Genomic DNA, 25,867 nt, shown 5'->3' with positions numbered 1-25,867 from the left:
AGTTGTGCATGTTTATCTATATGACTATACCCATTTGACTTGCCTTTCTTGACCAACCTGACCCATATATACATCTTTCATGTGTTCAATTCTTTACGCCTGCCTATCATGACTCATATTCAAATGAAACCAGCATAACTTTGACCCTTCTAACTCTTATTATTAATATTACAAAAATAGTAGTTATATTATACAATTGGTTATATCATATTTCACGATCATGACTTTTATGGGATGAAATCATGCTATTCATTTTAATATCACACACACATACGCATGACTCGTGCGTATGTGTGTGTGATATTAAAATGAATAGCATGATTTCATCCCATAAAAGTCATGATCGTGAAATATGATAAAAAAACTAGGGATTGAGTTAATAAGAAAACTGTAATCACATAATCCCATAAGAGATTGAGTTAATAAGAAAACTGTAATCACATAAACAATATAGTTATCAGAAAACTAAAAAAACTAGCACCAAATAATCAGTTTTTACGTTACTTTTAATTATAAAGTTAAAAATGATAAAAAAAAGATTTTATATAATTATATACACATATATGTAGCTCACGAAGTTACAAATACGTAATTCATACAATGCACATACATTTGGCTTACAAGTTACGTGTTTGTAACCTTGTGATCGACAATTTATTTTCACATTTCTATTCCTATAATAAAAATAAATGAATAAAATTAATTGGTTAATGATAGTTTTAATTTCTCAATCTTTTCATATATTAGTTTTACGCAAGAGAACTTGGACAATTTAAAATGCTTTTTTTAGTTATTTTATTTATAAGGTCAGTATTGTAAAAATAAATATAAACAAGTAGCTCACGAGATTAGATACATGTAATCTCGGTAACTACATAATTTTTTTTCTTGGTATACAATGAACATTTTCTTAACCGACTTTCCTTGCACTGCAAGTTGTTTTTCAAGAAAAAAGTAATTAAATATATAAACTTGCATAATTAACAACCCTATACTTCTAAACTCTTATAATTCTAATCATCAAAGTATCTAAATTTTAAATAATATTTGAAAATTGGGTGTTAATAAATTTAATTTAATTAATATTTCTAAAATACTAACTTTCAATAAAGTACGTACTTTTAACATAATCAGATTTGAAAAGTTTTAATCAAGTTTTAAATACTTATGTAAAATCATTTGAAAATATTTCTATAAATGTTTTTAACATATATAAATTTTTGAATAGTTTTTTAGTGGTCATTATTTACATACCTTTTCAAAAACTTTTGGCTTTTGGATGTTTAAATTTCTATCTAAAAATAAGTTATTAATAACTTTTTATATTTAAAAAGCATCTTTTTTCTTTTTATTTTTTTTTTCAAAAAACATATTCATCAAACCCCAGAACTAGCAAGACACTAGACGTCAAAACAAGAGAACATAATACAACAATCTAAAATGAAAATTTACAACAATATTTCTAACATAATTAAGGATTTGATCAACGACGAATTCTATTTTTATCGAAAGAAATTACAAAGATTTTATTATCTCCGTCACTTTAAAAACAATATTCACTTTATTGAAAACTATCACTTGATTTTCCATCATACGTATACACCAACACGCCGTCATATTTAATTCTCGCGGGACGTCTCTTTTTAAATACCTTCCAAGAATCACATATTTCCATGCTTAGTCGAACAACTTTTTGGCTTATAATTAATCGCATGTTTCTACGCATGGAATTTTGGATATGTACCACGCTATTTTTGTATGATATTTTTTAGTAAAACTAAAATCAAAAGCTAATTTTATAATTTATATTTTATACCATGAAATGAATTCTTTAATTAAATAATAGTGTAAGAAAGTTGAAGGTTTGAAGTGGCCCACACGAACACACGGACCAAATCAAACCCTTTGTTTCGTTTACATGTTCCACCTAGGTAGACCTTGTCATTGCCAGTCACCTGTAGCTCCTCTATAAAACCCTAAACCAAACACACCATTCCATTCAAACTCTCTCTCTTTATTTCTTCTTCATTTCTTTTTTTCCTTTTCCTGTTTAAATCCGCACAGTGTATATATATATATATATAAGCCAATTAATTAATTAATCTAGATCTTGATCATGGAGCACTTGTTGGGTCTTCTTAGGATTCATATCCACCGAGGTGTTAACCTTGCCGTTCGTGATGTCAATACCAGCGATCCTTACGTTATTATCCGTATGGGCAAACAGGTAATTATTATTATTATTATTTTACGCTTTTCTTTTCTTTCCATGATTTATATACTTGATCTGCTTGTAACAAAGGCTCAACTTATTTGAAGGCTTAAAACTATCTAAAATGTTGAGGCCGGCCTTTTTTTATGCTTATAGCATTAGAGAGTATCCAAGAATTATGGATATGAATGCTATATCGATAGATATGATGCTTTTTATGGCTCATCACTTAGTTATTAATTTTATAAAAAATCTACTTTTAAAAACCCAAAATACATAACTATTTTAGATGGAGACCTTATAAAACTAAAGATCTAAAGCCAGTAGCCTAATTTGGTTATTTGACTTACTCACTAGACGGCCCGGATAACAAAAGCAAAAGCCGTGAATCTATAAGTTAAGATGATCGTGATCGTGATCACTGGTCCGTCTTTCACGGCGTCAGTATTTAATTAATTATAAGTGTTTAATATTAGGCTATTAGCAACCAAAGCTTGACTAAAAATAATATTATATTTTTCTCTCTCTAGAATATTGTCTTGTATACACTTGTGCATATATCTCCGGCCAATTTAGCAGTTTATTTTAGGTTTTTATTTTGTAATTAATTAAGGGGTTGATTTTTGTAAATTTATTTATGATTGAAGAAATTGAAAACTCGAGTGGTGAAGAAGAATATTAATCCGGTGTGGGATGAAGATTTGACTCTCTCCATTGCAGAGCCTCTACCCGTCAAACTTGTATGTTTCATTTTTCTTTTCCACAACAACTTGTGCTCTTTTAAGTCTTTATCTGCTTACTTATTGCCCATTGAATGTCTTTGTCAATTGTCATACTTAGCAGTTAGAAAATAATAAGATTATAATGTATTTATTACCAGAAATCTAAGTTTACTGGTCGAACCGGTTTTAATAATAGAATATCATAATATATAAGTAAATTAATTAAAATATAATAACTAGTTTAAGACACAATATGTTAATGCGAATTTATAGTATATGAACTTTGGAATATATTTGAAGTTATAAATAAGATGGTATAATAATATATTTTAAGAAGAAAAAAATTAAAAATATAAAAATCGAAAACCCAGGCCAAGCAGCTATATATTCGGTTCGCTTGGTAGATCGATGTGGTGCTATATTTTATTAATATTGCAAATTCATACCATCAATTAAGTTAGACATGTTGCTCGTTGTAATGGCTCAAACTTGATTACGACGGCTCAAGTTGGTTTTTTATATAAATGAAAGTTTGGTGACAAACGTAAGAATTAGAAATTTATGGTGGCAAAAATTAGAATTAGAAAATTGTGTTGTCAAAAGTTTACGAAGTTGCTTAATTCTTAAAATATATAACATAATAACCTCTTCAAACTTGGGAAAAGTATATTTTTGAAAAAGTTGAAAAGAACTCTAATAATAATTAACTGAAATAATTAATTATCAAGAAATGACGTGATATGTATGTGACTTGCTCTTGGATTATATTCCCTTTTAGAATTCTATTTTGCTTTTATTAAAAATTACAAATTTGGCCCTCATGGTTTGAGCAATTGCAAATCCATACAGGAAGTTTATGACAGAGATACATTTAGCCTGGATGACAAGATGGGGGATGCTGTGTTTGAGATCCAACCATTCCTGGAAGCTGTTAAGATGCGTTTACATAATCTACCAAACGACACGATCATAACGACTGTAAAACCAACGAGGACCAACTGTTTGGCCGAAGAAAGCCACATAACATGGTCGGATGGAAAAGTTGTACAAGATATGGTTCTTAGGTTGCAACATGTTGAGTGTGGAGAGATTGAGGTTAAACTATCGTGGGTCGACATTCCTGGCGCTAGAGGTCTCTAGATAGTTAGTTATAGTTCTTGCCAACATGTTATCCTTTGCAAATTCATTGAACCAAACTTGCTTAATTTGATCATCTCTTTCTCATTTGGAGTTTGGTTTTTGTTTTTGTTGGCAATGTTGTGTGTGTAAAAGAAAATGATGGGTATGTACTTTATTTCTTTATTAGTGTTAATAGAGAAACTTTAAAAGAAAGTTCGAGTATTTGAAAACGCATTTCATTTTATTGAAACTTGAATGATCACTAACTATTTAAGTAGAATATTATATTATTTTCTGAAGAGGTAGGTCCCAGCAGAGCCCAGTTGGACCCGCAAGACTCACCTTGAACAGGGACGTCTGCGCAACAACCAACTGCTCCCGCAGGACCCACCATGCTCAGAGAAAACCTTACGCGCAGTACGCCAGCTGTACCCGCAGGGAAAGCCTCCCAATGGTGAAGTACCCCGCCTGTTCCCGCAGTTGCGGATACAAGCCATCAGGGAAGGCTACCCGCACTAATAGCAAGGCTACACGCACAAGGCACTAGCTACTTCAGTAGTCACATGAAGGAATGAGCAAGGCGGGAATACTCCCGCCTAAATGAGCCAGTCCGTATGCTTCTGGAAGATCTTTTGTACTATACCTACTAAGGTATGGGCAGAACAGACGATCTGACCAGAACAGCCCATGAACCAATCACAGGGTGACAGCTCACCGACAACAGTACGAGGAGGAGCACCCTCTAGTACTGTTTGTCACTATTAGCCGCTGCCTACTCACCAACCCTTACTATGGGACGTGCGCAGCCTACAGTTGGTGGAACAGTGCATAGCCGGCAGTAAAGGAACAGTGTACAGCCGACCTTGTTACTGTCGGCCGTAGTCTATCCACCAACCAGCATGGCCTGTGAGTAGTCCACTGTTGGTAGAACAGGAATACTATTCAGCCGGCTGTACCTTCTAGGAAACCTACATTCGGCTATAAATACTCCAACACCTTGGAATGGTAAGGATATCATCTGATATCTCATTATCTTATCTAGCAATCTCTTAATATACACTTATATTCAGAGCAATCTAGTCTGATTCTCACGCCGGAGGGTGGTCACAAGGAGGAACCCCCCCTTCTCAGTGACGAGCTTACGGTGTCTGTTTTGCAGGTCACCTGAAGAACAACCTTCTCTGCTGGACCTCATACTCGTGGGAAACATTACTTAACCCCCAGATTATCCGTAATCTGCCCCGGGTCACTTAGTGTTTCTTCGTTGGCGCCATCCGTGCATAAAAGCTAGAACTAATTCTTAGTTTTTTCAAAATTTCTGAAGAAATGGTTAACGTTACTCCGGTCCCAAGGCCAGTAAGTGACCAAGAAACCCCGGTGACCACAACCCCAGCAACTGGGAACACCGGCGGTTATACAAATTTTACGAACACTACCCCGGTTACCCAAGCCGGGGCAAGTGCAGTAAACAATATTCCACTAGGGTTCACTGATGCCCAGTTGGAAAAACGAACGAGGGTCCCTCGCCAAACACTAGATCAAGTTAAGGCGTGGGCCGAAGCACGTCAGAAAGAGTTCCAAGCTGAGTTGGATGAACGCTTGCGTTCAGTTCAACAGGCTGACGAATTCGGCAGTACTCGCCAACATCTCAATATGAACAGTGAGTGCGAGTACTCAGACGATGAGCGGGAAGAATCCGATACCGACGCAAACCCTCGCCATAAGGCAAAAGGGAAGCGTAAGGAAACGGACTTCCAACCGAAAAGGAATTTTGGGGAAGCCTTTAAACCAACGAATGCGGAGAGAAACCCGCGTGACTTCTCCAAAACCTTTAGACCAACTGCTACAAATGCAGGAAAGTCAAAGTTCGCAAGGGACATTGCGGAAGCAATCGCCCCGAGAAGTGCCAAACAAATGTCCAACATTGGCACTTATGATGGTCTATCCGACCCAGACGACCACTTGAACAGATTCATTGCGGGGGCAACCGTCAGTAACTGGACGGAACCCACGTGGTGTTATATGTTCCAGATGACTCTGGTTGGAGCGGCCAGGGCATGGTTCGATCGTTTACCGGTCCACCACATATATGATTGGGCGGACTTTCAAAACAAGTTCAGCCAACACTTCAGCCAACAAAGGAAATATACTGAAGAACAGTGGACGATCCTCAACTGCGTCAGAGAGGAGGATGAATCTTTACTAGACTTCATCACTCGCTTCAACTCCAAAAAGCTAAGTCTGGGCAACATAAGTGAAGATCTTGTTCGCGCCGCTTTCATCCAGGGCGCCGAATACCCAGAGCTTATCCGCACATTGACGGGTAAGGACGGCATGCCATCCACATGGGATGCCATCATGACGGCGGCCAAGCGCTTTGCCGAGACGGAGAAGCAACTGGGAAGGGATATTCCCCAGAGTACACACCTCTACACGCAAAGTACTAGAGAAAACAATGTTCGGATCGCCCGACAGAACAAAAAGAGGAAGCTAGGTATTTGGCAGTCAAGGGTAAACTTTGACACCTCATCCAGCTCTCACCCTCTTGTTGGCGGAAGAAATAACACACACCCTTCAAGCCAAAAACACCGGTGGACGCCACTCACCAAAAGCGTCACGGAGATATTTGCCACTGAAAAGCTACCATGGCCAAAAGCTCCAATGATCCGGCAGCGACCTAATGCGGATCAGAGCAAATCCTGTGACTTCCACGGGACAAAAGGTCATAGTACAGAAGAGTGTACATCCTTGAAGGATATTGTTGAAGCATTCGTCAAGGATGGAAGACTGGCACACCTGGTGGCATCAATCAAGAAGGGAGGAAGGAACGATAACCGGTACCGAGGCAACGGACGAAAGCCCGTTGACATCAGCATCAACATGGTTCATGGTAAGATCAGAGAAAGAAAAAGGCGAACGACAGAACCATGCGCGTGGAAGGAAGCTGAGGTGCGCTTCCCGCGAGTGCCAGGACGACCCAGCAAAGAAGGCCCTATCGTCATCAAAAGCCAGCTGGGGCACTACATCACTTCTCGCACTCTTGCTGACAACGGCGCCTCGTCAACGGTGATGTACAGGCAGTTCTTCGACAAGCTAGATGACGAAGACAAGGAACGCCTGGAAACGATCTGCGCCTCGATGGAATGGTTCGATGGCAGCACAAACACCCCCCTGGGTATCCTATCTTTCCCCGTCACTCTTACGGACGGGAATCACTCACGCACAGAAGACGTGGATTTTGTCGTAATGAGGAAGCCACACCACACATACGACATTCTCTTCGGAAGAGACGGGATGGCAAGATTCAACGCCGTGGTATCCTCAGTCCACGGCATGATGGGATGGCCAACAGCTGAGGGTGTAGCGATGATCACCGGCATTCCCCAGGTATGCATCGCATCTGTCTCATCTAAACCCAAACCAAAGATGGCTAAACCAACCATCACCGAACCAGAAAGATGGGCCTTCAACGGCAAATACCCTGACCAGGCCGTTTCCATTGGCCCAACAGTTGTTGATCCCACACGCACCTTACTCAAGCGCTTATTACAAAAAAACGCTGACATCTTCGCGTGGACACCAGCTGACATGACTGGTGTACCCCGAAGTAAGGCAGAGCATAAGCTCAAATGCGATCCGGCTGTTACGCCAATCGTACAAAAGCGCAGAGTAATGGGGCCAGAACAAACTAACGCGTGTAGAACCCAAGTCAAGGAACCCAAGTACAAACAGGTAATTATTATTATTATTTTACGCTTTTCTTTTCTTTCCATGATTTATATACTTGATCTGCTTGTAACAAAGGCTCAACTTATTCGAAGGCTTAAAACTATCTAAAATGTTGATGCCGGCCTTTTTTTATGCTTATAGCATTAGAGAGTATCCAAGAATTATGGATATGAATGCTATATCGATAGATATGATGTTTTTTATGGCTCATCACTTAGTTATTAATTTTATAAAAAATCTACTTTTAAAAACCCAAAATACATAACTATTTTAGATGGAGACCTTATAAAACTAAAGATCTAAAGCCAGTAGCCTAATTTGGTTATTTGACTTACTCACTAGACGGCCCGGATAACAAAAGCAAAAGCCGTGAATCTATAAGTTAAGATGATCGTGATCGTGATCACTGGTCCGTCTTTCACGGCGTCAGTATTTAATTAATTATAAGTGTTTAATATTAGGCTATTAGCAACCAAAGCTTGACTAAAAATAATATTATATTTTTCTCTCTCTAGAATATTGTCTTGTATACACTTGTGCATATATCTCCGGCCAATTTAGCAGTTTATTTTAGGTTTTTATTTTGTAATTAATTAAGGGGTTGATTTTTGTAAATTTATTTATGATTGAAGAAATTGAAAACTCGAGTGGTGAAGAAGAATATTAATCCGGTGTGGGATGAAGATTTGACTCTCTCCATTGCAGAGCCTCTACCCGTCAAACTTGTATGTTTCATTTTTCTTTTCCACAACAACTTGTGCTCTTTTAAGTCTTTATCTGCTTACTTATTGCCCATTGAATGTCTTTGTCAATTGTCATACTTAGCAGTTAGAAAATAATAAGATTATAATGTATTTATTACCAGAAATCTAAGTTTACTGGTCGAACCGGTTTTAATAATAGAATATCATAATATATAAGTAAATTAATTAAAATATAATAACTAGTTTAAGACACAATATGTTAATGCGAATTTATAGTATATGAACTTTGGAATATATTTGAAGTTATAAATAAGATGGTATAATAATATATTTTAAGAAGAAAAAAATTAAAAATATAAAAATCGAAAACCCAGGCCAAGCAGCTATATATTCGGTTCGCTTGGTAGATCGATGTGGTGCTATATTTTATTAATATTGCAAATTCATACCATCAATTAAGTTAGACATGTTGCTCGTTGTAATGGCTCAAACTTGATTACGACGGCTCAAGTTGGTTTTTTATATAAATGAAAGTTTGGTGACAAACGTAAGAATTAGAAATTTATGGTGGCAAAAATTAGAATTAGAAAATTGTGTTGTCAAAAGTTTACGAAGTTGCTTAATTCTTAAAATATATAACATAATAACCTCTTCAAACTTGGGAAAAGTATATTTTTGAAAAAGTTGAAAAGAACTCTAATAATAATTAACTGAAATAATTAATTATCAAGAAATGACGTGATATGTATGTGACTTGCTCTTGGATTATATTCCCTTTTAGAATTCTATTTTGCTTTTATTAAAAATTACAAATTTGGCCCTCATGGTTTGAGCAATTGCAAATCCATACAGGAAGTTTATGACAGAGATACATTTAGCCTGGATGACAAGATGGGGGATGCTGTGTTTGAGATCCAACCATTCCTGGAAGCTGTTAAGATGCGTTTACATAATCTACCAAACGACACGATCATAACGACTGTAAAACCAACGAGGACCAACTGTTTGGCCGAAGAAAGCCACATAACATGGTCGGATGGAAAAGTTGTACAAGATATGGTTCTTAGGTTGCAACATGTTGAGTGTGGAGAGATTGAGGTTAAACTATCGTGGGTCGACATTCCTGGCGCTAGAGGTCTCTAGATAGTTAGTTATAGTTCTTGCCAACATGTTATCCTTTGCAAATTCATTGAACCAAACTTGCTTAATTTGATCATCTCTTTCTCATTTGGAGTTTGGTTTTTGTTTTTGTTGGCAATGTTGTGTGTGTAAAAGAAAATGATGGGTATGTACTTTATTTCTTTATTAGTGTTAATAGAGAAACTTTAAAAGAAAGTTCGAGTATTTGAAAACGCATTTCATTTTATTGAAACTTGAATGATCACTAACTATTTAAGTAGAATATTATATTATTTTCTGAAGAGGTAGGTCCCAGCAGAGCCCAGTTGGACCCGCAAGACTCACCTTGAACAGGGACGTCTGCGCAACAACCAACTGCTCCCGCAGGACCCACCATGCTCAGAGAAAACCTTACGCGCAGTACGCCAGCTGTACCCGCAGGGAAAGCCTCCCAATGGTGAAGTACCCCGCCTGTTCCCGCAGTTGCGGATACAAGCCATCAGGGAAGGCTACCCGCACTAATAGCAAGGCTACACGCACAAGGCACTAGCTACTTCAGTAGTCACATGAAGGAATGAGCAAGGCGGGAATACTCCCGCCTAAATGAGCCAGTCCGTATGCTTCTGGAAGATCTTTTGTACTATACCTACTAAGGTATGGGCAGAACAGACGATCTGACCAGAACAGCCCATGAACCAATCACAGGGTGACAGCTCACCGACAACAGTACGAGGAGGAGCACCCTCTAGTACTGTTTGTCACTATTAGCCGCTGCCTACTCACCAACCCTTACTATGGGACGTGCGCAGCCTACAGTTGGTGGAACAGTGCATAGCCGGCAGTAAAGGAACAGTGTACAGCCGACCTTGTTACTGTCGGCCGTAGTCTATCCACCAACCAGCATGGCCTGTGAGTAGTCCACTGTTGGTAGAACAGGAATACTATTCAGCCGGCTGTACCTTCTAGGAAACCTACATTCGGCTATAAATACTCCAACACCTTGGAATGGTAAGGATATCATCTGATATCTCATTATCTTATCTAGCAATCTCTTAATATACACTTATATTCAGAGCAATCTAGTCTGATTCTCACGCCGGAGGGTGGTCACAAGGAGGAACCCCCCCTTCTCAGTGACGAGCTTACGGTGTCTGTTTTGCAGGTCACCTGAAGAACAACCTTCTCTGCTGGACCTCATACTCGTGGGAAACATTACTTAACCCCCAGATTATCCGTAATCTGCCCCGGGTCACTTAGTGTTTCTTCGTTGGCGCCATCCGTGCATAAAAGCTAGAACTAATTCTTAGTTTTTTCAAAATTTCTGAAGAAATGGTTAACGTTACTCCGGTCCCAAGGCCAGTAAGTGACCAAGAAACCCCGGTGACCACAACCCCAGCAACTGGGAACACCGGCGGTTATACAAATTTTACGAACACTACCCCGGTTACCCAAGCCGGGGCAAGTGCAGTAAACAATATTCCACTAGGGTTCACTGATGCCCAGTTGGAAAAACGAACGAGGGTCCCTCGCCAAACACTAGATCAAGTTAAGGCGTGGGCCGAAGCACGTCAGAAAGAGTTCCAAGCTGAGTTGGATGAACGCTTGCGTTCAGTTCAACAGGCTGACGAATTCGGCAGTACTCGCCAACATCTCAATATGAACAGTGAGTGCGAGTACTCAGACGATGAGCGGGAAGAATCCGATACCGACGCAAACCCTCGCCATAAGGCAAAAGGGAAGCGTAAGGAAACGGACTTCCAACCGAAAAGGAATTTTGGGGAAGCCTTTAAACCAACGAATGCGGAGAGAAACCCGCGTGACTTCTCCAAAACCTTTAGACCAACTGCTACAAATGCAGGAAAGTCAAAGTTCGCAAGGGACATTGCGGAAGCAATCGCCCCGAGAAGTGCCAAACAAATGTCCAACATTGGCACTTATGATGGTCTATCCGACCCAGACGACCACTTGAACAGATTCATTGCGGGGGCAACCGTCAGTAACTGGACGGAACCCACGTGGTGTTATATGTTCCAGATGACTCTGGTTGGAGCGGCCAGGGCATGGTTCGATCGTTTACCGGTCCACCACATATATGATTGGGCGGACTTTCAAAACAAGTTCAGCCAACACTTCAGCCAACAAAGGAAATATACTGAAGAACAGTGGACGATCCTCAACTGCGTCAGAGAGGAGGATGAATCTTTACTAGACTTCATCACTCGCTTCAACTCCAAAAAGCTAAGTCTGGGCAACATAAGTGAAGATCTTGTTCGCGCCGCTTTCATCCAGGGCGCCGAATACCCAGAGCTTATCCGCACATTGACGGGTAAGGACGGCATGCCATCCACATGGGATGCCATCATGACGGCGGCCAAGCGCTTTGCCGAGACGGAGAAGCAACTGGGAAGGGATATTCCCCAGAGTACACACCTCTACACGCAAAGTACTAGAGAAAACAATGTTCGGATCGCCCGACAGAACAAAAAGAGGAAGCTAGGTATTTGGCAGTCAAGGGTAAACTTTGACACCTCATCCAGCTCTCACCCTCTTGTTGGCGGAAGAAATAACACACACCCTTCAAGCCAAAAACACCGGTGGACGCCACTCACCAAAAGCGTCACGGAGATATTTGCCACTGAAAAGCTACCATGGCCAAAAGCTCCAATGATCCGGCAGCGACCTAATGCGGATCAGAGCAAATCCTGTGACTTCCACGGGACAAAAGGTCATAGTACAGAAGAGTGTACATCCTTGAAGGATATTGTTGAAGCATTCGTCAAGGATGGAAGACTGGCACACCTGGTGGCATCAATCAAGAAGGGAGGAAGGAACGATAACCGGTACCGAGGCAACGGACGAAAGCCCGTTGACATCAGCATCAACATGGTTCATGGTAAGATCAGAGAAAGAAAAAGGCGAACGACAGAACCATGCGCGTGGAAGGAAGCTGAGGTGCGCTTCCCGCGAGTGCCAGGACGACCCAGCAAAGAAGGCCCTATCGTCATCAAAAGCCAGCTGGGGCACTACATCACTTCTCGCACTCTTGCTGACAACGGCGCCTCGTCAACGGTGATGTACAGGCAGTTCTTCGACAAGCTAGATGACGAAGACAAGGAACGCCTGGAAACGATCTGCGCCTCGATGGAATGGTTCGATGGCAGCACAAACACCCCCCTGGGTATCCTATCTTTCCCCGTCACTCTTACGGACGGGAATCACTCACGCACAGAAGACGTGGATTTTGTCGTAATGAGGAAGCCACACCACACATACGACATTCTCTTCGGAAGAGACGGGATGGCAAGATTCAACGCCGTGGTATCCTCAGTCCACGGCATGATGGGATGGCCAACAGCTGAGGGTGTAGCGATGATCACCGGCATTCCCCAGGTATGCATCGCATCTGTCTCATCTAAACCCAAACCAAAGATGGCTAAACCAACCATCACCGAACCAGAAAGATGGGCCTTCAACGGCAAATACCCTGACCAGGCCGTTTCCATTGGCCCAACAGTTGTTGATCCCACACGCACCTTACTCAAGCGCTTATTACAAAAAAACGCTGACATCTTCGCGTGGACACCAGCTGACATGACTGGTGTACCCCGAAGTAAGGCAGAGCATAAGCTCAAATGCGATCCGGCTGTTACGCCAATCGTACAAAAGCGCAGAGTAATGGGGCCAGAACAAACTAACGCGTGTAGAACCCAAGTCAAGGAACCCAAGTACAAACAGGTAATTATTATTATTATTTTACGCTTTTCTTTTCTTTCCATGATTTATATACTTGATCTGCTTGTAACAAAGGCTCAACTTATTCGAAGGCTTAAAACTATCTAAAATGTTGATGCCGGCCTTTTTTTATGCTTATAGCATTAGAGAGTATCCAAGAATTATGGATATGAATGCTATATCGATAGATATGATGTTTTTTATGGCTCATCACTTAGTTATTAATTTTATAAAAAATCTACTTTTAAAAACCCAAAATACATAACTATTTTAGATGGAGACCTTATAAAACTAAAGATCTAAAGCCAGTAGCCTAATTTGGTTATTTGACTTACTCACTAGACGGCCCGGATAACAAAAGCAAAAGCCGTGAATCTATAAGTTAAGATGATCGTGATCGTGATCACTGGTCCGTCTTTCACGGCGTCAGTATTTAATTAATTATAAGTGTTTAATATTAGGCTATTAGCAACCAAAGCTTGACTAAAAATAATATTATATTTTTCTCTCTCTAGAATATTGTCTTGTATACACTTGTGCATATATCTCCGGCCAATTTAGCAGTTTATTTTAGGTTTTTATTTTGTAATTAATTAAGGGGTTGATTTTTGTAAATTTATTTATGATTGAAGAAATTGAAAACTCGAGTGGTGAAGAAGAATATTAATCCGGTGTGGGATGAAGATTTGACTCTCTCCATTGCAGAGCCTCTACCCGTCAAACTTGTATGTTTCATTTTTCTTTTCCACAACAACTTGTGCTCTTTTAAGTCTTTATCTGCTTACTTATTGCCCATTGAATGTCTTTGTCAATTGTCATACTTAGCAGTTAGAAAATAATAAGATTATAATGTATTTATTACCAGAAATCTAAGTTTACTGGTCGAACCGGTTTTAATAATAGAATATCATAATATATAAGTAAATTAATTAAAATATAATAACTAGTTTAAGACACAATATGTTAATGCGAATTTATAGTATATGAACTTTGGAATATATTTGAAGTTATAAATAAGATGGTATAATAATATATTTTAAGAAGAAAAAAATTAAAAATATAAAAATCGAAAACCCAGGCCAAGCAGCTATATATTCGGTTCGCTTGGTAGATCGATGTGGTGCTATATTTTATTAATATTGCAAATTCATACCATCAATTAAGTTAGACATGTTGCTCGTTGTAATGGCTCAAACTTGATTACGACGGCTCAAGTTGGTTTTTTATATAAATGAAAGTTTGGTGACAAACGTAAGAATTAGAAATTTATGGTGGCAAAAATTAGAATTAGAAAATTGTGTTGTCAAAAGTTTACGAAGTTGCTTAATTCTTAAAATATATAACATAATAACCTCTTCAAACTTGGGAAAAGTATATTTTTGAAAAAGTTGAAAAGAACTCTAATAATAATTAACTGAAATAATTAATTATCAAGAAATGACGTGATATGTATGTGACTTGCTCTTGGATTATATTCCCTTTTAGAATTCTATTTTGCTTTTATTAAAAATTACAAATTTGGCCCTCATGGTTTGAGCAATTGCAAATCCATACAGGAAGTTTATGACAGAGATACATTTAGCCTGGATGACAAGATGGGGGATGCTGTGTTTGAGATCCAACCATTCCTGGAAGCTGTTAAGATGCGTTTACATAATCTACCAAACGACACGATCATAACGACTGTAAAACCAACGAGGACCAACTGTTTGGCCGAAGAAAGCCACATAACATGGTCGGATGGAAAAGTTGTACAAGATATGGTTCTTAGGTTGCAACATGTTGAGTGTGGAGAGATTGAGGTTAAACTATCGTGGGTCGACATTCCTGGCGCTAGAGGTCTCTAGATAGTTAGTTATAGTTCTTGCCAACATGTTATCCTTTGCAAATTCATTGAACCAAACTTGCTTAATTTGATCATCTCTTTCTCATTTGGAGTTTGGTTTTTGTTTTTGTTGGCAATGTTGTGTGTGTAAAAGAAAATGATGGGTATGTACTTTATTTCTTTATTAGTGTTAATAGAGAAACTTTAAAAGAAAGTTCGAGTATTTGAAAACGCATTTCATTTTATTGAAACTTGAATGATCACTAACTATTTAAGTAGAATATTATATTATTTTCGTTGATTAAAAACAAGCAAAACTGAATTTCTAGAAAATGATGTTCTCAAAAGCTCGTAAGTTACATACCTCTAAACACATGATAATATTTTGGGTATATTGGCTTGTACGTTGAAAAAACATTTTGTACATAAATCATACAATCCTTATTTTACTATAAATAAACTCTAAACATGAATACCAATACTATATATAGCAATAAATCTAACATTTATGAAATAATTCAAACTTTACCTCTCAAAAGAATTTTCACTATAAATAATGTTTAGGAATGTCTAACCAATCATGGAAAGTTATTTTGCTTATTTTAGCAAATTGCAAAGTAATATCTTTAATGATTCAAGAAATCTTTAATGCCTTTCAAAATTAGCCAATTTATGTATTTTGGCAAATTTGAAAAGCTAGGAATGCAGATTTTTATTGGAAACGGGCCACACCTTTAGGAGCGCCCTTTTAGCGACGACCGTCACCTTTAACGACGACACCTTTTAGGGGCGACAAAAGCACAATTAGTGACGAGTCAATAGGGGCGACCCTTTAGGAGCGACATGTCGCCCCTAAAAGTATTAGTGATGACTTTTGGGGTCGTTAGGGACGATAGGCGTCACCCCTAAAAGTGGGTTTTCTTGTAGTGCAAGGCACTTTTCAAGAAGGGTAATCAATATTATTCTCTCCTAAATCTTTTGTTATAGTGTTACAAGGCTTTATAAGAGAGAAATAAAATCAATATGTAGTGAAAGAACCGTAAATGCATAGTCTAGTTGCAAACTGGTGGTGAAATTAAGACTTGATTTAAAAAAAGTCAAAAGCTAACATTGATTGGTTTAACAAGTTCAAAACTAATATTAGGCCATGTGTAGTGGATGACCTATAAATTGTGAAGTCCAGTCAGCAAAGGATATGAATTTGTTTTTGAATTGTAATGGTTGTATATATATATACTACAAACAAACATATATAATAATAATCTATACTATATAATAAATAAAGGTTCTTAATGCCACATGACATCACATAAAATAACTTCTTACAAAATTTTTCAATCTCTCTCTCTTATTAAATGCATTTCCCTTTTTATTAATAGTTTTATATTTAACTTTTTTTTCCTTCTTAATCAATTATTTTCTCTTTTTAATAATTATTTTTTAATTTAAAATTTTAATACAAACATAGATATATTATTTAGTTTTATATAAATATGGTGTATTAGTTATTAATATTAAGCTTTTATAAGTAACAGATTTTCACGTTAATTTAGATAAAATAATTAATTTCAAATAAAGAAATTTTAACTTTATGTTTGTTTTGCAATGAAGATTAATAAAGCTACAGTTAATCACTGTAGTTGGTTTGATTTGTTTTTGAGACAACCTGTTTTAACGCATGGTAAGTGATGTGTTTCATTATCTAAAGTTGAAATAAAAAACAAAACGAAACTACTAATTTTGATATGTAGGTTAAAATTACAAATATTGTATACAAAAAAATATTTAGAGATTTATTAATTTTCAACAACTTTCTATTTCCGTATTGTGTAATATGTAATTTATTCTATCATATATTATATCTTTATATCATTGGACATATTACATTGTGTTATTTTATAAACAAATTTATTTATTCTAACTCGTATTCTACACGGGTCTTAATGCCATATGCCATTACACATGAGTGATCCTTACAAAATTTTCCCATTTCTCTCATGTTAAATATACATTTCTTTTTCTTATTAATAGTTTTATATTTTATCTTTGTTTCTTTTCAATCTATTATTATTTAGTGAGTTGCGGTTTTCGTCCCTATGGTACTTTATCGAAATATGCGGTTTTAATCCAATAGTTTCCCTCATCTCTCTCACATTAACTACATTTCTCTTTTTAATATTTCATTTTCAATTTTTAGTAATTCCATCATAATTTAAAAGAATTAATACCATCATAAATATGTTAATTTGTTTGATATAAAATGTATTGCATTAGTTATTAATATTAGATTTTTATAATTAATCAATACGAAACGGGTGAGTTTCTTTAACCGATTAAAGTATCAAACATTGTTCATGTCAAAACATTTTAAGATTAGAATGAGTTTTGGTCCACGAGCTGGTTTAAAAAAGTTGTCATTTATAACTAAGTTTTGATATAGAAAATAACAAAGAAATAATTTATGATTTATGAATTTTCTAACAACTTTTTATTTCCAAATTGCGTAATGTGTAACTTTTTTACTGTATAATATATCTTTATATATGTGATACATTTTTTTGTATTTCACATTATGTTATTATTTAAAACAATTACTTATTCTATCCCGTGTGCTACACGGGTAACTAAACTAGTATTTAATTTATATATATATACACACACACTGCACACAAACACATTATCGCCCAACAAAAATTTGTAGCCCCCCCCCCCCACACCACACACACACACACATTTCGCCCCCAAAATCAAATAGAGGGCGGAGTTGTCGCCCCATTTCGCCCAAATTCATCGCCCACTACGGGTAGCCTTAGTATTTATTACATCACAAGTTACGGGAGATTTTGGAGCTTTGGGCATCAGGTGTTATATATAGTTAACTAGGCGTCTCACTTTTAAGCCACATTTCCTTTCAAAAGCCACATATCAGAAAAAGAAAGATGGACGTGTCATTGTTATAATTTAATTCTAACAATTGTATTTTTTTTTTAGCTTTTGCGTTTTAATTATTATAACCACGAATATATTAGAAAGTGATGTTAAAAAATTTTAAATTTTTTTTTGTTGTTGTTGTAACAATTGATGTATATCATTACTGCTAGACTACAACAACTTAAAAAGAAACACACTTATTTTCACATATATTAATACCACCACACCACAAGCCATTAAAATACATATAAATGACTATTGTCTCTAGGCTATATAACAATATTAAAGTTGGCTATGAAATATTAAAATTTAATAATGCTAATGTTTTAATTTTTATATAAGGGCCGGGTTGGCTGTTTACACGTCTCTTTTTTACTAATCAACTCTATATCGATATGAATGATTTGATTTGTTTGAGTGCATAACATGTTTATACAACATTACGAGGGCATAAAATATGTATACGATGCATATGTTGGTATACAAACGTATAGGACAGTATACCGGTAGAGGACACTGATATGATGGTATACTAGTGCATAGGACCATGATGATTTAATAAAGTTATAATATGATGATAGAGAGAAAATATATAGGCCAAGGCCAAGAATTCACAAAAAAATAAAAAGTTAATAAAAATAAAATATAGTTGTCCGTGTAACATCATCCATTAACTGAAGTGAAAATGGCCCATAGCCGGCTGGATGGATAACGACACCATTAGACTTTTCTATAAAATTGTATTGGTCATAATATTTAATATTTTTTGTTTAATAGGAATTTTATAAAGAAAAGGTGATTTACACTAGCAGAGTTTGGAAGAAAAATTAAAAAAAACGTTGAGAGTGACTTTTCTATACATTTGCATTAATTGAATTGATCCGAAAGTCCACATGCCACTTGTGTCACGGAACAAAATTTCTCTCATTTATGATTGAACTGAAACTACAAGTAGAGAATTATTAAAAGGTGCTAGTTGCTATGAGATCGAGGCCAAAAGAATATCTAAGGATCAAGTCAATAACATATATACATATATCATACGTTTCATGGGTAATACATATATGCATGCATTCAATATGTATGAGAGTTAAATATGAAAATAAAGTGAAGAGGAATGACGGTATAAAGAGGGATAGGTCTGACATTCAATAGCCGTCCTATTTTTATAAAGGAGGGAAGTGAAAGACATCACAACTAATGAGCAAAAATACCTATTATTGGACTCGAGTGTGTAGCTCAATCTAGGGTCTTTTTGGTATGTAGTAAACTTCTCGTATAGTTTTGTGCATAAAGTGATAAAACGTTAGGGCTTTTCGGTATGTGGTAACGGAATGAACACGGAATGAAATTAATAAGGGAATGAAATGAATCATTACCATTCAGTGTCTTGTTTGGTTAACCTATAGGAATACTTTGAGTCTTTGAATCATTATTTTATATTGTTTGGTAGATACAAAAGACTTATATTATGAATAAAATACAAATGACAAAAATACTCGTCTCTCAAAATAAAGAAAATTTATTAGTTTTCGTAAATCAACGTTCATGTAAAAAACAACGGAAGCTAATAAATAGTATTCACGATGCTTACAAAAGTTATCACATCATTTTATATATGTAGGACCAATGTTGATTTTCATATAGTAATAACTTTGATTATAACAACATAAAATTTTTGTCCATTTTATAAGAAGATGAATATAAAGTCATAGAAGTGGGTCTTCTAAATACAATCATAAGTTAAAAATTTGATATTACAATTCGACAAAATTGCAATAATCGTTCATGTATGTATGTTTGAATTTATAGCTTTAGTCCTAATAGTTTAAGACTTTGTAACAGTTTTGGTTCTTAGTTAGAACAAAATATATACATATTCTGACAACAATAGCACATATAGAAAGACGCCGTGGTCATAACCAGTGGCGGACCCAGGATTTTTTGCCAATGGGGTCCCATATTTTCGGTGTTCAAATTTTTCGGATCGGTCGTTGTTCAGGTCGGGTCGAGGCGAAGAACATAATAAAAAACAATATCATAATAAAACTTTCTTTTCAATCATCACTACCTGAACGGGTCAAAATGGGTCGGGTTGACACATAAACACTTTGTTTTCCCTTTCTTAAACATAAGATTTAATACTTGGAACCCATACTATTAAAAGTTTTTTAATTGTGACGGTGCGTTATGGCCAGCCTTTTAGAATAATTTACTGGATTTTAGGTGTGAGCAAACCAAAAATGAACCGGCCCAATTCTATATTCAGAAGTGGCTTGAAAAAAGATAGGGTACATTTAGTAGGGTTTAACTAGGGCTGTTCACGTGCCGAGCCGAACCGAGCGAAGGCTTCCTCGTTGCTTGGCTAGTTTAAAACCGAATCGAACGGCTGAAATTCGAACCGAGCGAAAACCGAAACGAGCCAAAATTGAATCGAGCATTTTTCGATCGAACAAAGAGCGGTTTCGAGCATTATTTTTTTCTTTTTCACATTTAAAATTTTCAATAAGAAACAAATTTGAAGATTGTAAATAATATATTTTATAAATAAATTAGTAGTTTTCAGACAAAAGAGTAATAAATTGTAAATTTTTATTAAAAATAAGTTTGAAGTGAGATATAATGATCATGTAAACAAATTTCTAGTATTCTAAAAACTTGAATCGAACAAATAAAACTATAAAATTGGCGAAATATGAAAAATTCAAAGGGGTAAAAATAATTGTGAGCTTATATTTATGTGTTTTGTCTGTATATTTGTTCATATATAACTATATATAAAATAATTAAAAATATTCGAGCCGAACCGAACCGAGCAGACCTTTGCTCGTTGTTTGGCTCGTTTACAAACTGAACCGAGCAGAGCGGCTCGTTTTCAATCGAGCGAAAAAACGAGCGAGCATTTTCCGAGCAATTTCCGAGCGAGTTCGAGCGACGAGCGGTTTGGACGCCCTAGGTTTAACCGTTTAACCAATAACTAAATTTAAAGTTGTATTTAATACATTTAGTTTAACGTAAATAATAAGATGTTATGCTAACCGAAATATGAGTATCGTTGTTCTTAAGCAACTTTGATCTAGAATGAAATTTGTGAATTATTAAAAAATAAGGGCTTTATCAAAGTCGAAGCAAGGTAGCTCATTGATGAATTTATTGGTTAAACTGTCTAGTAACGGATCGAATGGTGGATTATGGTTTCATACTTAAAGTTAAAAGTTCATATCATGTTCATCGATGAACATTGAAATCATTTCATATTGGATGTGCAAACTTGCGTATGCTCGTTTAGAATGCTGGAACAAAATCTTTGAATTTGTGTAAGAGGCATTTTGCTATCACATGTAATACATTTTAACTAATGAAAGTAAAGGAAGATACACAACTGTGTCAAATCTCGATGTCCTCATTATTCTTTTCAACCCTTTATACAGGGGATAATAACAATTACAATTATAATACAACTCAATCTCTTAAATAAATAAATAATCACCAAAAATATCTTTCACAAATATATATAAACTAATACTCCCCTTCAGTTTGAGCGGGAGTGCGACGAATGCTCAAACTGTCACGAAAGCATTCAAAGAGTTGTCTAGAGAGCCCCTTGGTGAAAATATCAGCGTATTGAAATGCGGATGGGATATGAAAAACACGTACATGACCCAGCCTGACTTTTTTCCCGGACAAAATGTATGTCAATCTCAACATGCTTCGTTCTTTGGTGTTGGATTGGATTGTGTGATAAATATACGGCAGAAATATTATCACAATAGACAATAGTGGCTTGGGATAACGGAGTATGCAATTCGAGCAAAAGATTACGAAGCCAGGTGGTCTCGGCAACTGCATTTGCAACCGCTCTGTATTCGGCCTCTGCACTAGAACGAGAGATTGTAGGTTGCCGTTTAGAAGACCATGAAATTAAATTATCCCCAAGAAATACACAATAACCCGATGTTGAACGACGGAAGTCCGGACAACCACCCCAATCGGCATCCGAGTAAGCCCGTAACTCGGTGGTGCGTGACGGGGTTATACGAATGCCATAGTCAACGGAACCGCTGATATACTGAATAATACGTTTCATGAAAGTAAGATGAGAATCTCTAGGGGCATGCATAAATAAACAAACCTGTTGAACAACATAAGTAATGTCGGGGCGAGTAAAAGTAAGATATTGTAATGCTCCTGCAAGAGCCCGATATTCAGATCCATCAGATAATAGATCCCCCTCTGTAGCACTTAACTTTGCTGATGTATCAACAGGTGTGGAGCACGGTTTACAAGATTGAAGTCCGGCACGTGAAATAATTTCCTTAGCATAAGCGGCTTGTGACAAGAAAAGACCGTTAGTGTCTCGAGTAACGGTAATGCCCAAAAAATGGTGGAGAGCACCCAAGTCGCTCATGGCGAATTCTCGAGATAGTGTGGCAATTATTGTACTTAACAGCTTAGGATCGGAAGCTGTCAAAATAATATCATCAACGTAAAGCAATAAGTAGGCTAACTTACCCCCGTGAGAGTAGACAAATAATGAGTTGTCACAAGTACTACTACAAAAACCGTGCGCAATAATGTAGTTGGAAAACCGAGTATACCATGCACGTGGTGCTTGTTTAAGGCCGTATAAAGATCGTTTCAGCTTACAAACATGTGATGGAGCACGATGGTCAACGAAGCCTGGTGGTTGATGCATGAATACTGTTTCTTGTAGATCCCCATGTAAGAAAGCATTTTTAACATCTAGTTGGTGTATCGGCCAACTTCGAGAAACTGCCAAACTCAATACTGTCCGAATTGTAGCCGGTTTCACAACCGGACTAAATGTCTCATCACAATCCACTCCCACAGTCTGAGATTTTCCGTTAACCACAAGTCGGGCTTTATAACGATCAAAAGAACCATCCGACTTAAATTTACGTTTAAAAAGCCACATACATTGAATAACCGGGTGATCATGGGGCCGGGGAACCAAATCCCACGTGTCATTTTTCTGTAAAGCCATAAATTCATCGTTCATGGCTTCTCGCCAATTTGGATCCGAACGGGCTAATGCATAAGTTTTGGGAATCGAAGAGAGAGGTGTAGGGTGGGTGGTAGTGTGAAGATTCAGACGGTTCACCGGTTTAGTAATACCGCTACGAGCACGGGTTACCATCGGGTGGACAGAGGCGGGTGCAACGGGAGAGGTTGGCGATTGGGTTTGGGTAGTGTGTGGGCTGGATTGTTGTGGTGAAGATGGTGGGCTTAGTGGGTGATATTGTGGGCTGAGTGGGGAGGGGTGGGCTAGGAGAGTCTGGCAATGAAGTTGGCAGATTTGGGGATATTGGTGGAAATAGTCCATGGAATTGTGTGATTGGGTTGTCTTCAAGAAATGTGTAAGAGGGTGTATGGGGTTGGTCTCGAAAAGGAAATGTTTGTTCATCAAAAATTACATGTCGGTATATTATAACCTTACCGCTAACAGGGTTGTAACATCGGTATCCCCGGAATTCAGCTGGATAACCCAAAAAAACGCATTTAATGGAGCGATTATGCATTTTGTGTGGTTGGGTAGAAGCTATGTTTGGATAGCACGCGCATCCAAAGACGCGTAAATGGTCATAGGAGGGGTGTCTTTGATAAAGTGCAAAGTGAGGAGTAGATAGGTACAGACGTTTGGTAGGTAAAATATTATCCAGGTAGGCAGCGGTATGAAGTGCTTCCACCCAAAACGAGGCGGGGAGATGGGCATGGGTGAGGAGGGTGCGAACGATGTCGTTTAGTCTCCGAATCATGCGTTCAGAGCGACCGTTTTGTTGGGATGTCTGAGGGCATGAAAACCGAAAGATGAGGCCGTGTCTGTTCGCAAACGCTTTAAAATCGTTGTTATGTAATTTTCCCCCTAGGTCACATTGGAATGTTTTAATTTTTAGATTAAATTGAGTGGCAACAAATTTATGAAATTTTGCAAATGTGGGGAACGTTTCGGATTTGTATCTTAACGGGTAGATCCAAACAAAGTGTGTAAAATTATCAATAAGAACCATATAGTATTTGTAACCGGAGTTGCTTAATACCGGTGACGTCCATAAATCGCAATGTATAATATCAAACGGTGCATAGATAATAGATTGAGAGTCATAAAACGGTAAACGTGCATGTTTCGATAATTGACAAGAATTGAAAATAGGTGAACCCGTAGGTTTATTACAATAAATGGAAAAACGAGATCGTAATAAATTTAAGATAGTATCCCCGGGATGGCCGAGCCGGCTATGCCATTGATCCGAGGTGGTGGTGACAAAAGCTGATGGGTTCGCCGGCTGAGTGAACGGATAAAGATCGCCCGTGCTATCGTAGCGGGAAAGATGAGCCCCAGTCTTGTAATCCTTCACAGTAAAACCATATGGATCAAATTCAATAGAAGTTTGGTTATCAATATTAAATTTGCGGACAGAGAGTAAATTTTTAATAATGTGTGGGGCAGAAAGGATATTGTTTAATCGGTAGGTTTGGTTAGGGACGGTGTGGGTGGCGTGTCCGGATCCTTGAATTGGTATTGAGTTACCATAACCGACATATATAGACTTAACAGGAAAAGAGGACAAATAATGTGAAATTATACCTGGATCATGGGTGAGATGGGCAGTTGCTCCGATGTCCATGTGCCAAGGGTCTTGACCGAGGTTGACTTGTTGCATCGTTTGAGCTAAGTCCGACAAGTTATAATCAGTATACCCGGCAAAAGATGATGAGGCATGTGAGTTGTTGGATGGGCCGGGGTAGTGGGCGGATTATATTGGGCTTGGCCTTGTCTACCAGATCCTTGCCACTGGGCTGTCCAACGAGGCGGGAGTTGTTGCTGGGCCGTGTATGGGGGTTGGGACGGGTATGGGGTGGGTGGTGGATGCCATTGATTAGGCCACTGAGTAAAGTATTGGGATAGAAATTAGGTGGTGGTGTTTGTTGTTGATAACCACGATGGGAATAATTCCCAAAATTTCCTCGACCCCGGTTTTGACCACTCCGGCCTCCTCTGCCTTGGGACCCACGGCCACCACGACTTGAAGAAAAGTTGCCCCTGCCTTGATTGGAAGATGGCAGACCACGAGGTTCTGGTGGTTCGTTGGTGGCGGCCATCACCGTATTAGTTGTGTTTTGACGAGCTTGGTTCTTGATTCTCATCTCCTCGTGGTATAGCATTATCCCAAGTCGGAGATAACTGGTTAATGATGGCACCGGCGACGGCGTATTCGGGAGGCAACCCTTGAATAAGTTGGGTCACTAGACGAGATTCAAGGACGGGTTGTCCGACATCTCCCAATTGATTTGCAAGTTCCTTAAGTTTCTGGCAATAATCGTCCAGCGATGAACACGCGGTTAGCGTTAGGTTGGAAAATTGCTGATTAAGGTGTCCGGCACGGGCCGTTTTGTTGTTTAAGAAGATGTTCTCGATCTTGAGCCAGGTCTCGCGAGCAGTGGTTTTGAATTCAAGAACCCGATTCAAGAGGTCGAGATTGATGGTGCTGTAAATCCATTGAAGAACCAGTGCGTCAATCTCTTTCCAAGACTCGTAGTTCTCGGAATCTTCTGTCGGGGCTTCGGTTCTGTCGATATGGCTGGACACTTTGTATGCCGTAGCATGGAGGAGGAACAACTTTGTCCATCCAGAGTAGGTGAGGTTGGTTTCATCCAAGGTGCGGATTTTGGAACCGATATTTGTGACGGGGTATGCCGGATATAAAACCAAAGGTTTGGGTTCAGAAGAGGACGCTGAAGTTTCTTTTTCGTT

At 37.8% G+C, this 25,867-nt stretch overlaps 1 protein-coding gene, 1 long non-coding RNA gene and 1 pseudogene across 3 annotated transcripts; all 3 read left to right on the top strand.

Moving 5' to 3' along the window:
• The first annotated feature begins 1,998 nt into the window (after window positions 1-1,998).
• On the top strand, window positions 1,999-4,266 carry LOC143624014 (protein C2-DOMAIN ABA-RELATED 4-like). The gene is made up of 3 exons (XM_077094771.1): window positions 1,999-2,227; window positions 2,860-2,952; window positions 3,784-4,266. The coding sequence occupies exons 1-3, from the start codon at window positions 2,117-2,119 to the stop codon at window positions 4,072-4,074; spliced, it is 495 nt and encodes a 164-aa protein (XP_076950886.1). The 5' UTR covers window positions 1,999-2,116; the 3' UTR covers window positions 4,075-4,266.
• Window positions 4,267-8,272: 4,006 nt separating this feature from the next.
• Window positions 8,273-9,821, top strand: LOC143624013 (uncharacterized). The gene is made up of 2 exons (XR_013152015.1): window positions 8,273-8,507; window positions 9,339-9,821. It is a non-coding gene; the product is annotated as an uncharacterized LOC143624013 (long non-coding RNA).
• A 3,903-nt stretch (window positions 9,822-13,724) lies between these two features.
• LOC143623994 (protein C2-DOMAIN ABA-RELATED 4 pseudogene) lies at window positions 13,725-15,376 on the top strand (annotated as a pseudogene). The gene is made up of 3 exons (XR_013152008.1): window positions 13,725-13,766; window positions 13,970-14,062; window positions 14,894-15,376. The product of XR_013152008.1 is annotated as a protein C2-DOMAIN ABA-RELATED 4 pseudogene (transcript).
• Window positions 15,377-25,867: the final 10,491 nt, after the last annotated feature.

The sequence above is a fragment of the Bidens hawaiensis genome, unplaced genomic scaffold (genome assembly GCF_021521415.1).
Source record: "Bidens hawaiensis isolate Kalapana, Puna unplaced genomic scaffold, B.hawaiensis_p1.1 tig00003653_1, whole genome shotgun sequence".
NCBI classification, from domain to species: domain Eukaryota; kingdom Viridiplantae; phylum Streptophyta; class Magnoliopsida; order Asterales; family Asteraceae; genus Bidens; species Bidens hawaiensis.
The sequence above is the reverse complement of the archived record's forward strand: the minus strand, read 5'-3'. Positions and strand labels throughout refer to the sequence as shown.

What these genes read in the sequence shown, in the direction of transcription:
- LOC143624014 (XM_077094771.1), top strand. Translation starts at nt 2,117, where the DNA reads ATGGAGCACTTGTTGGGTCTTCTTAGGATTCATATCCACCGAGGTGTT. An exon ending in TTATCCGTATGGGCAAACAG is followed by an intron (nt 2,228 to 2,859) that starts GTAATTATTATT and finishes TTATGATTGAAG; the next exon opens with AAATTGAAAACTCGAGTGGT. An exon ending in AGCCTCTACCCGTCAAACTT is followed by an intron (nt 2,953 to 3,783) that starts GTATGTTTCATT and finishes AAATCCATACAG; the next exon opens with GAAGTTTATGACAGAGATAC.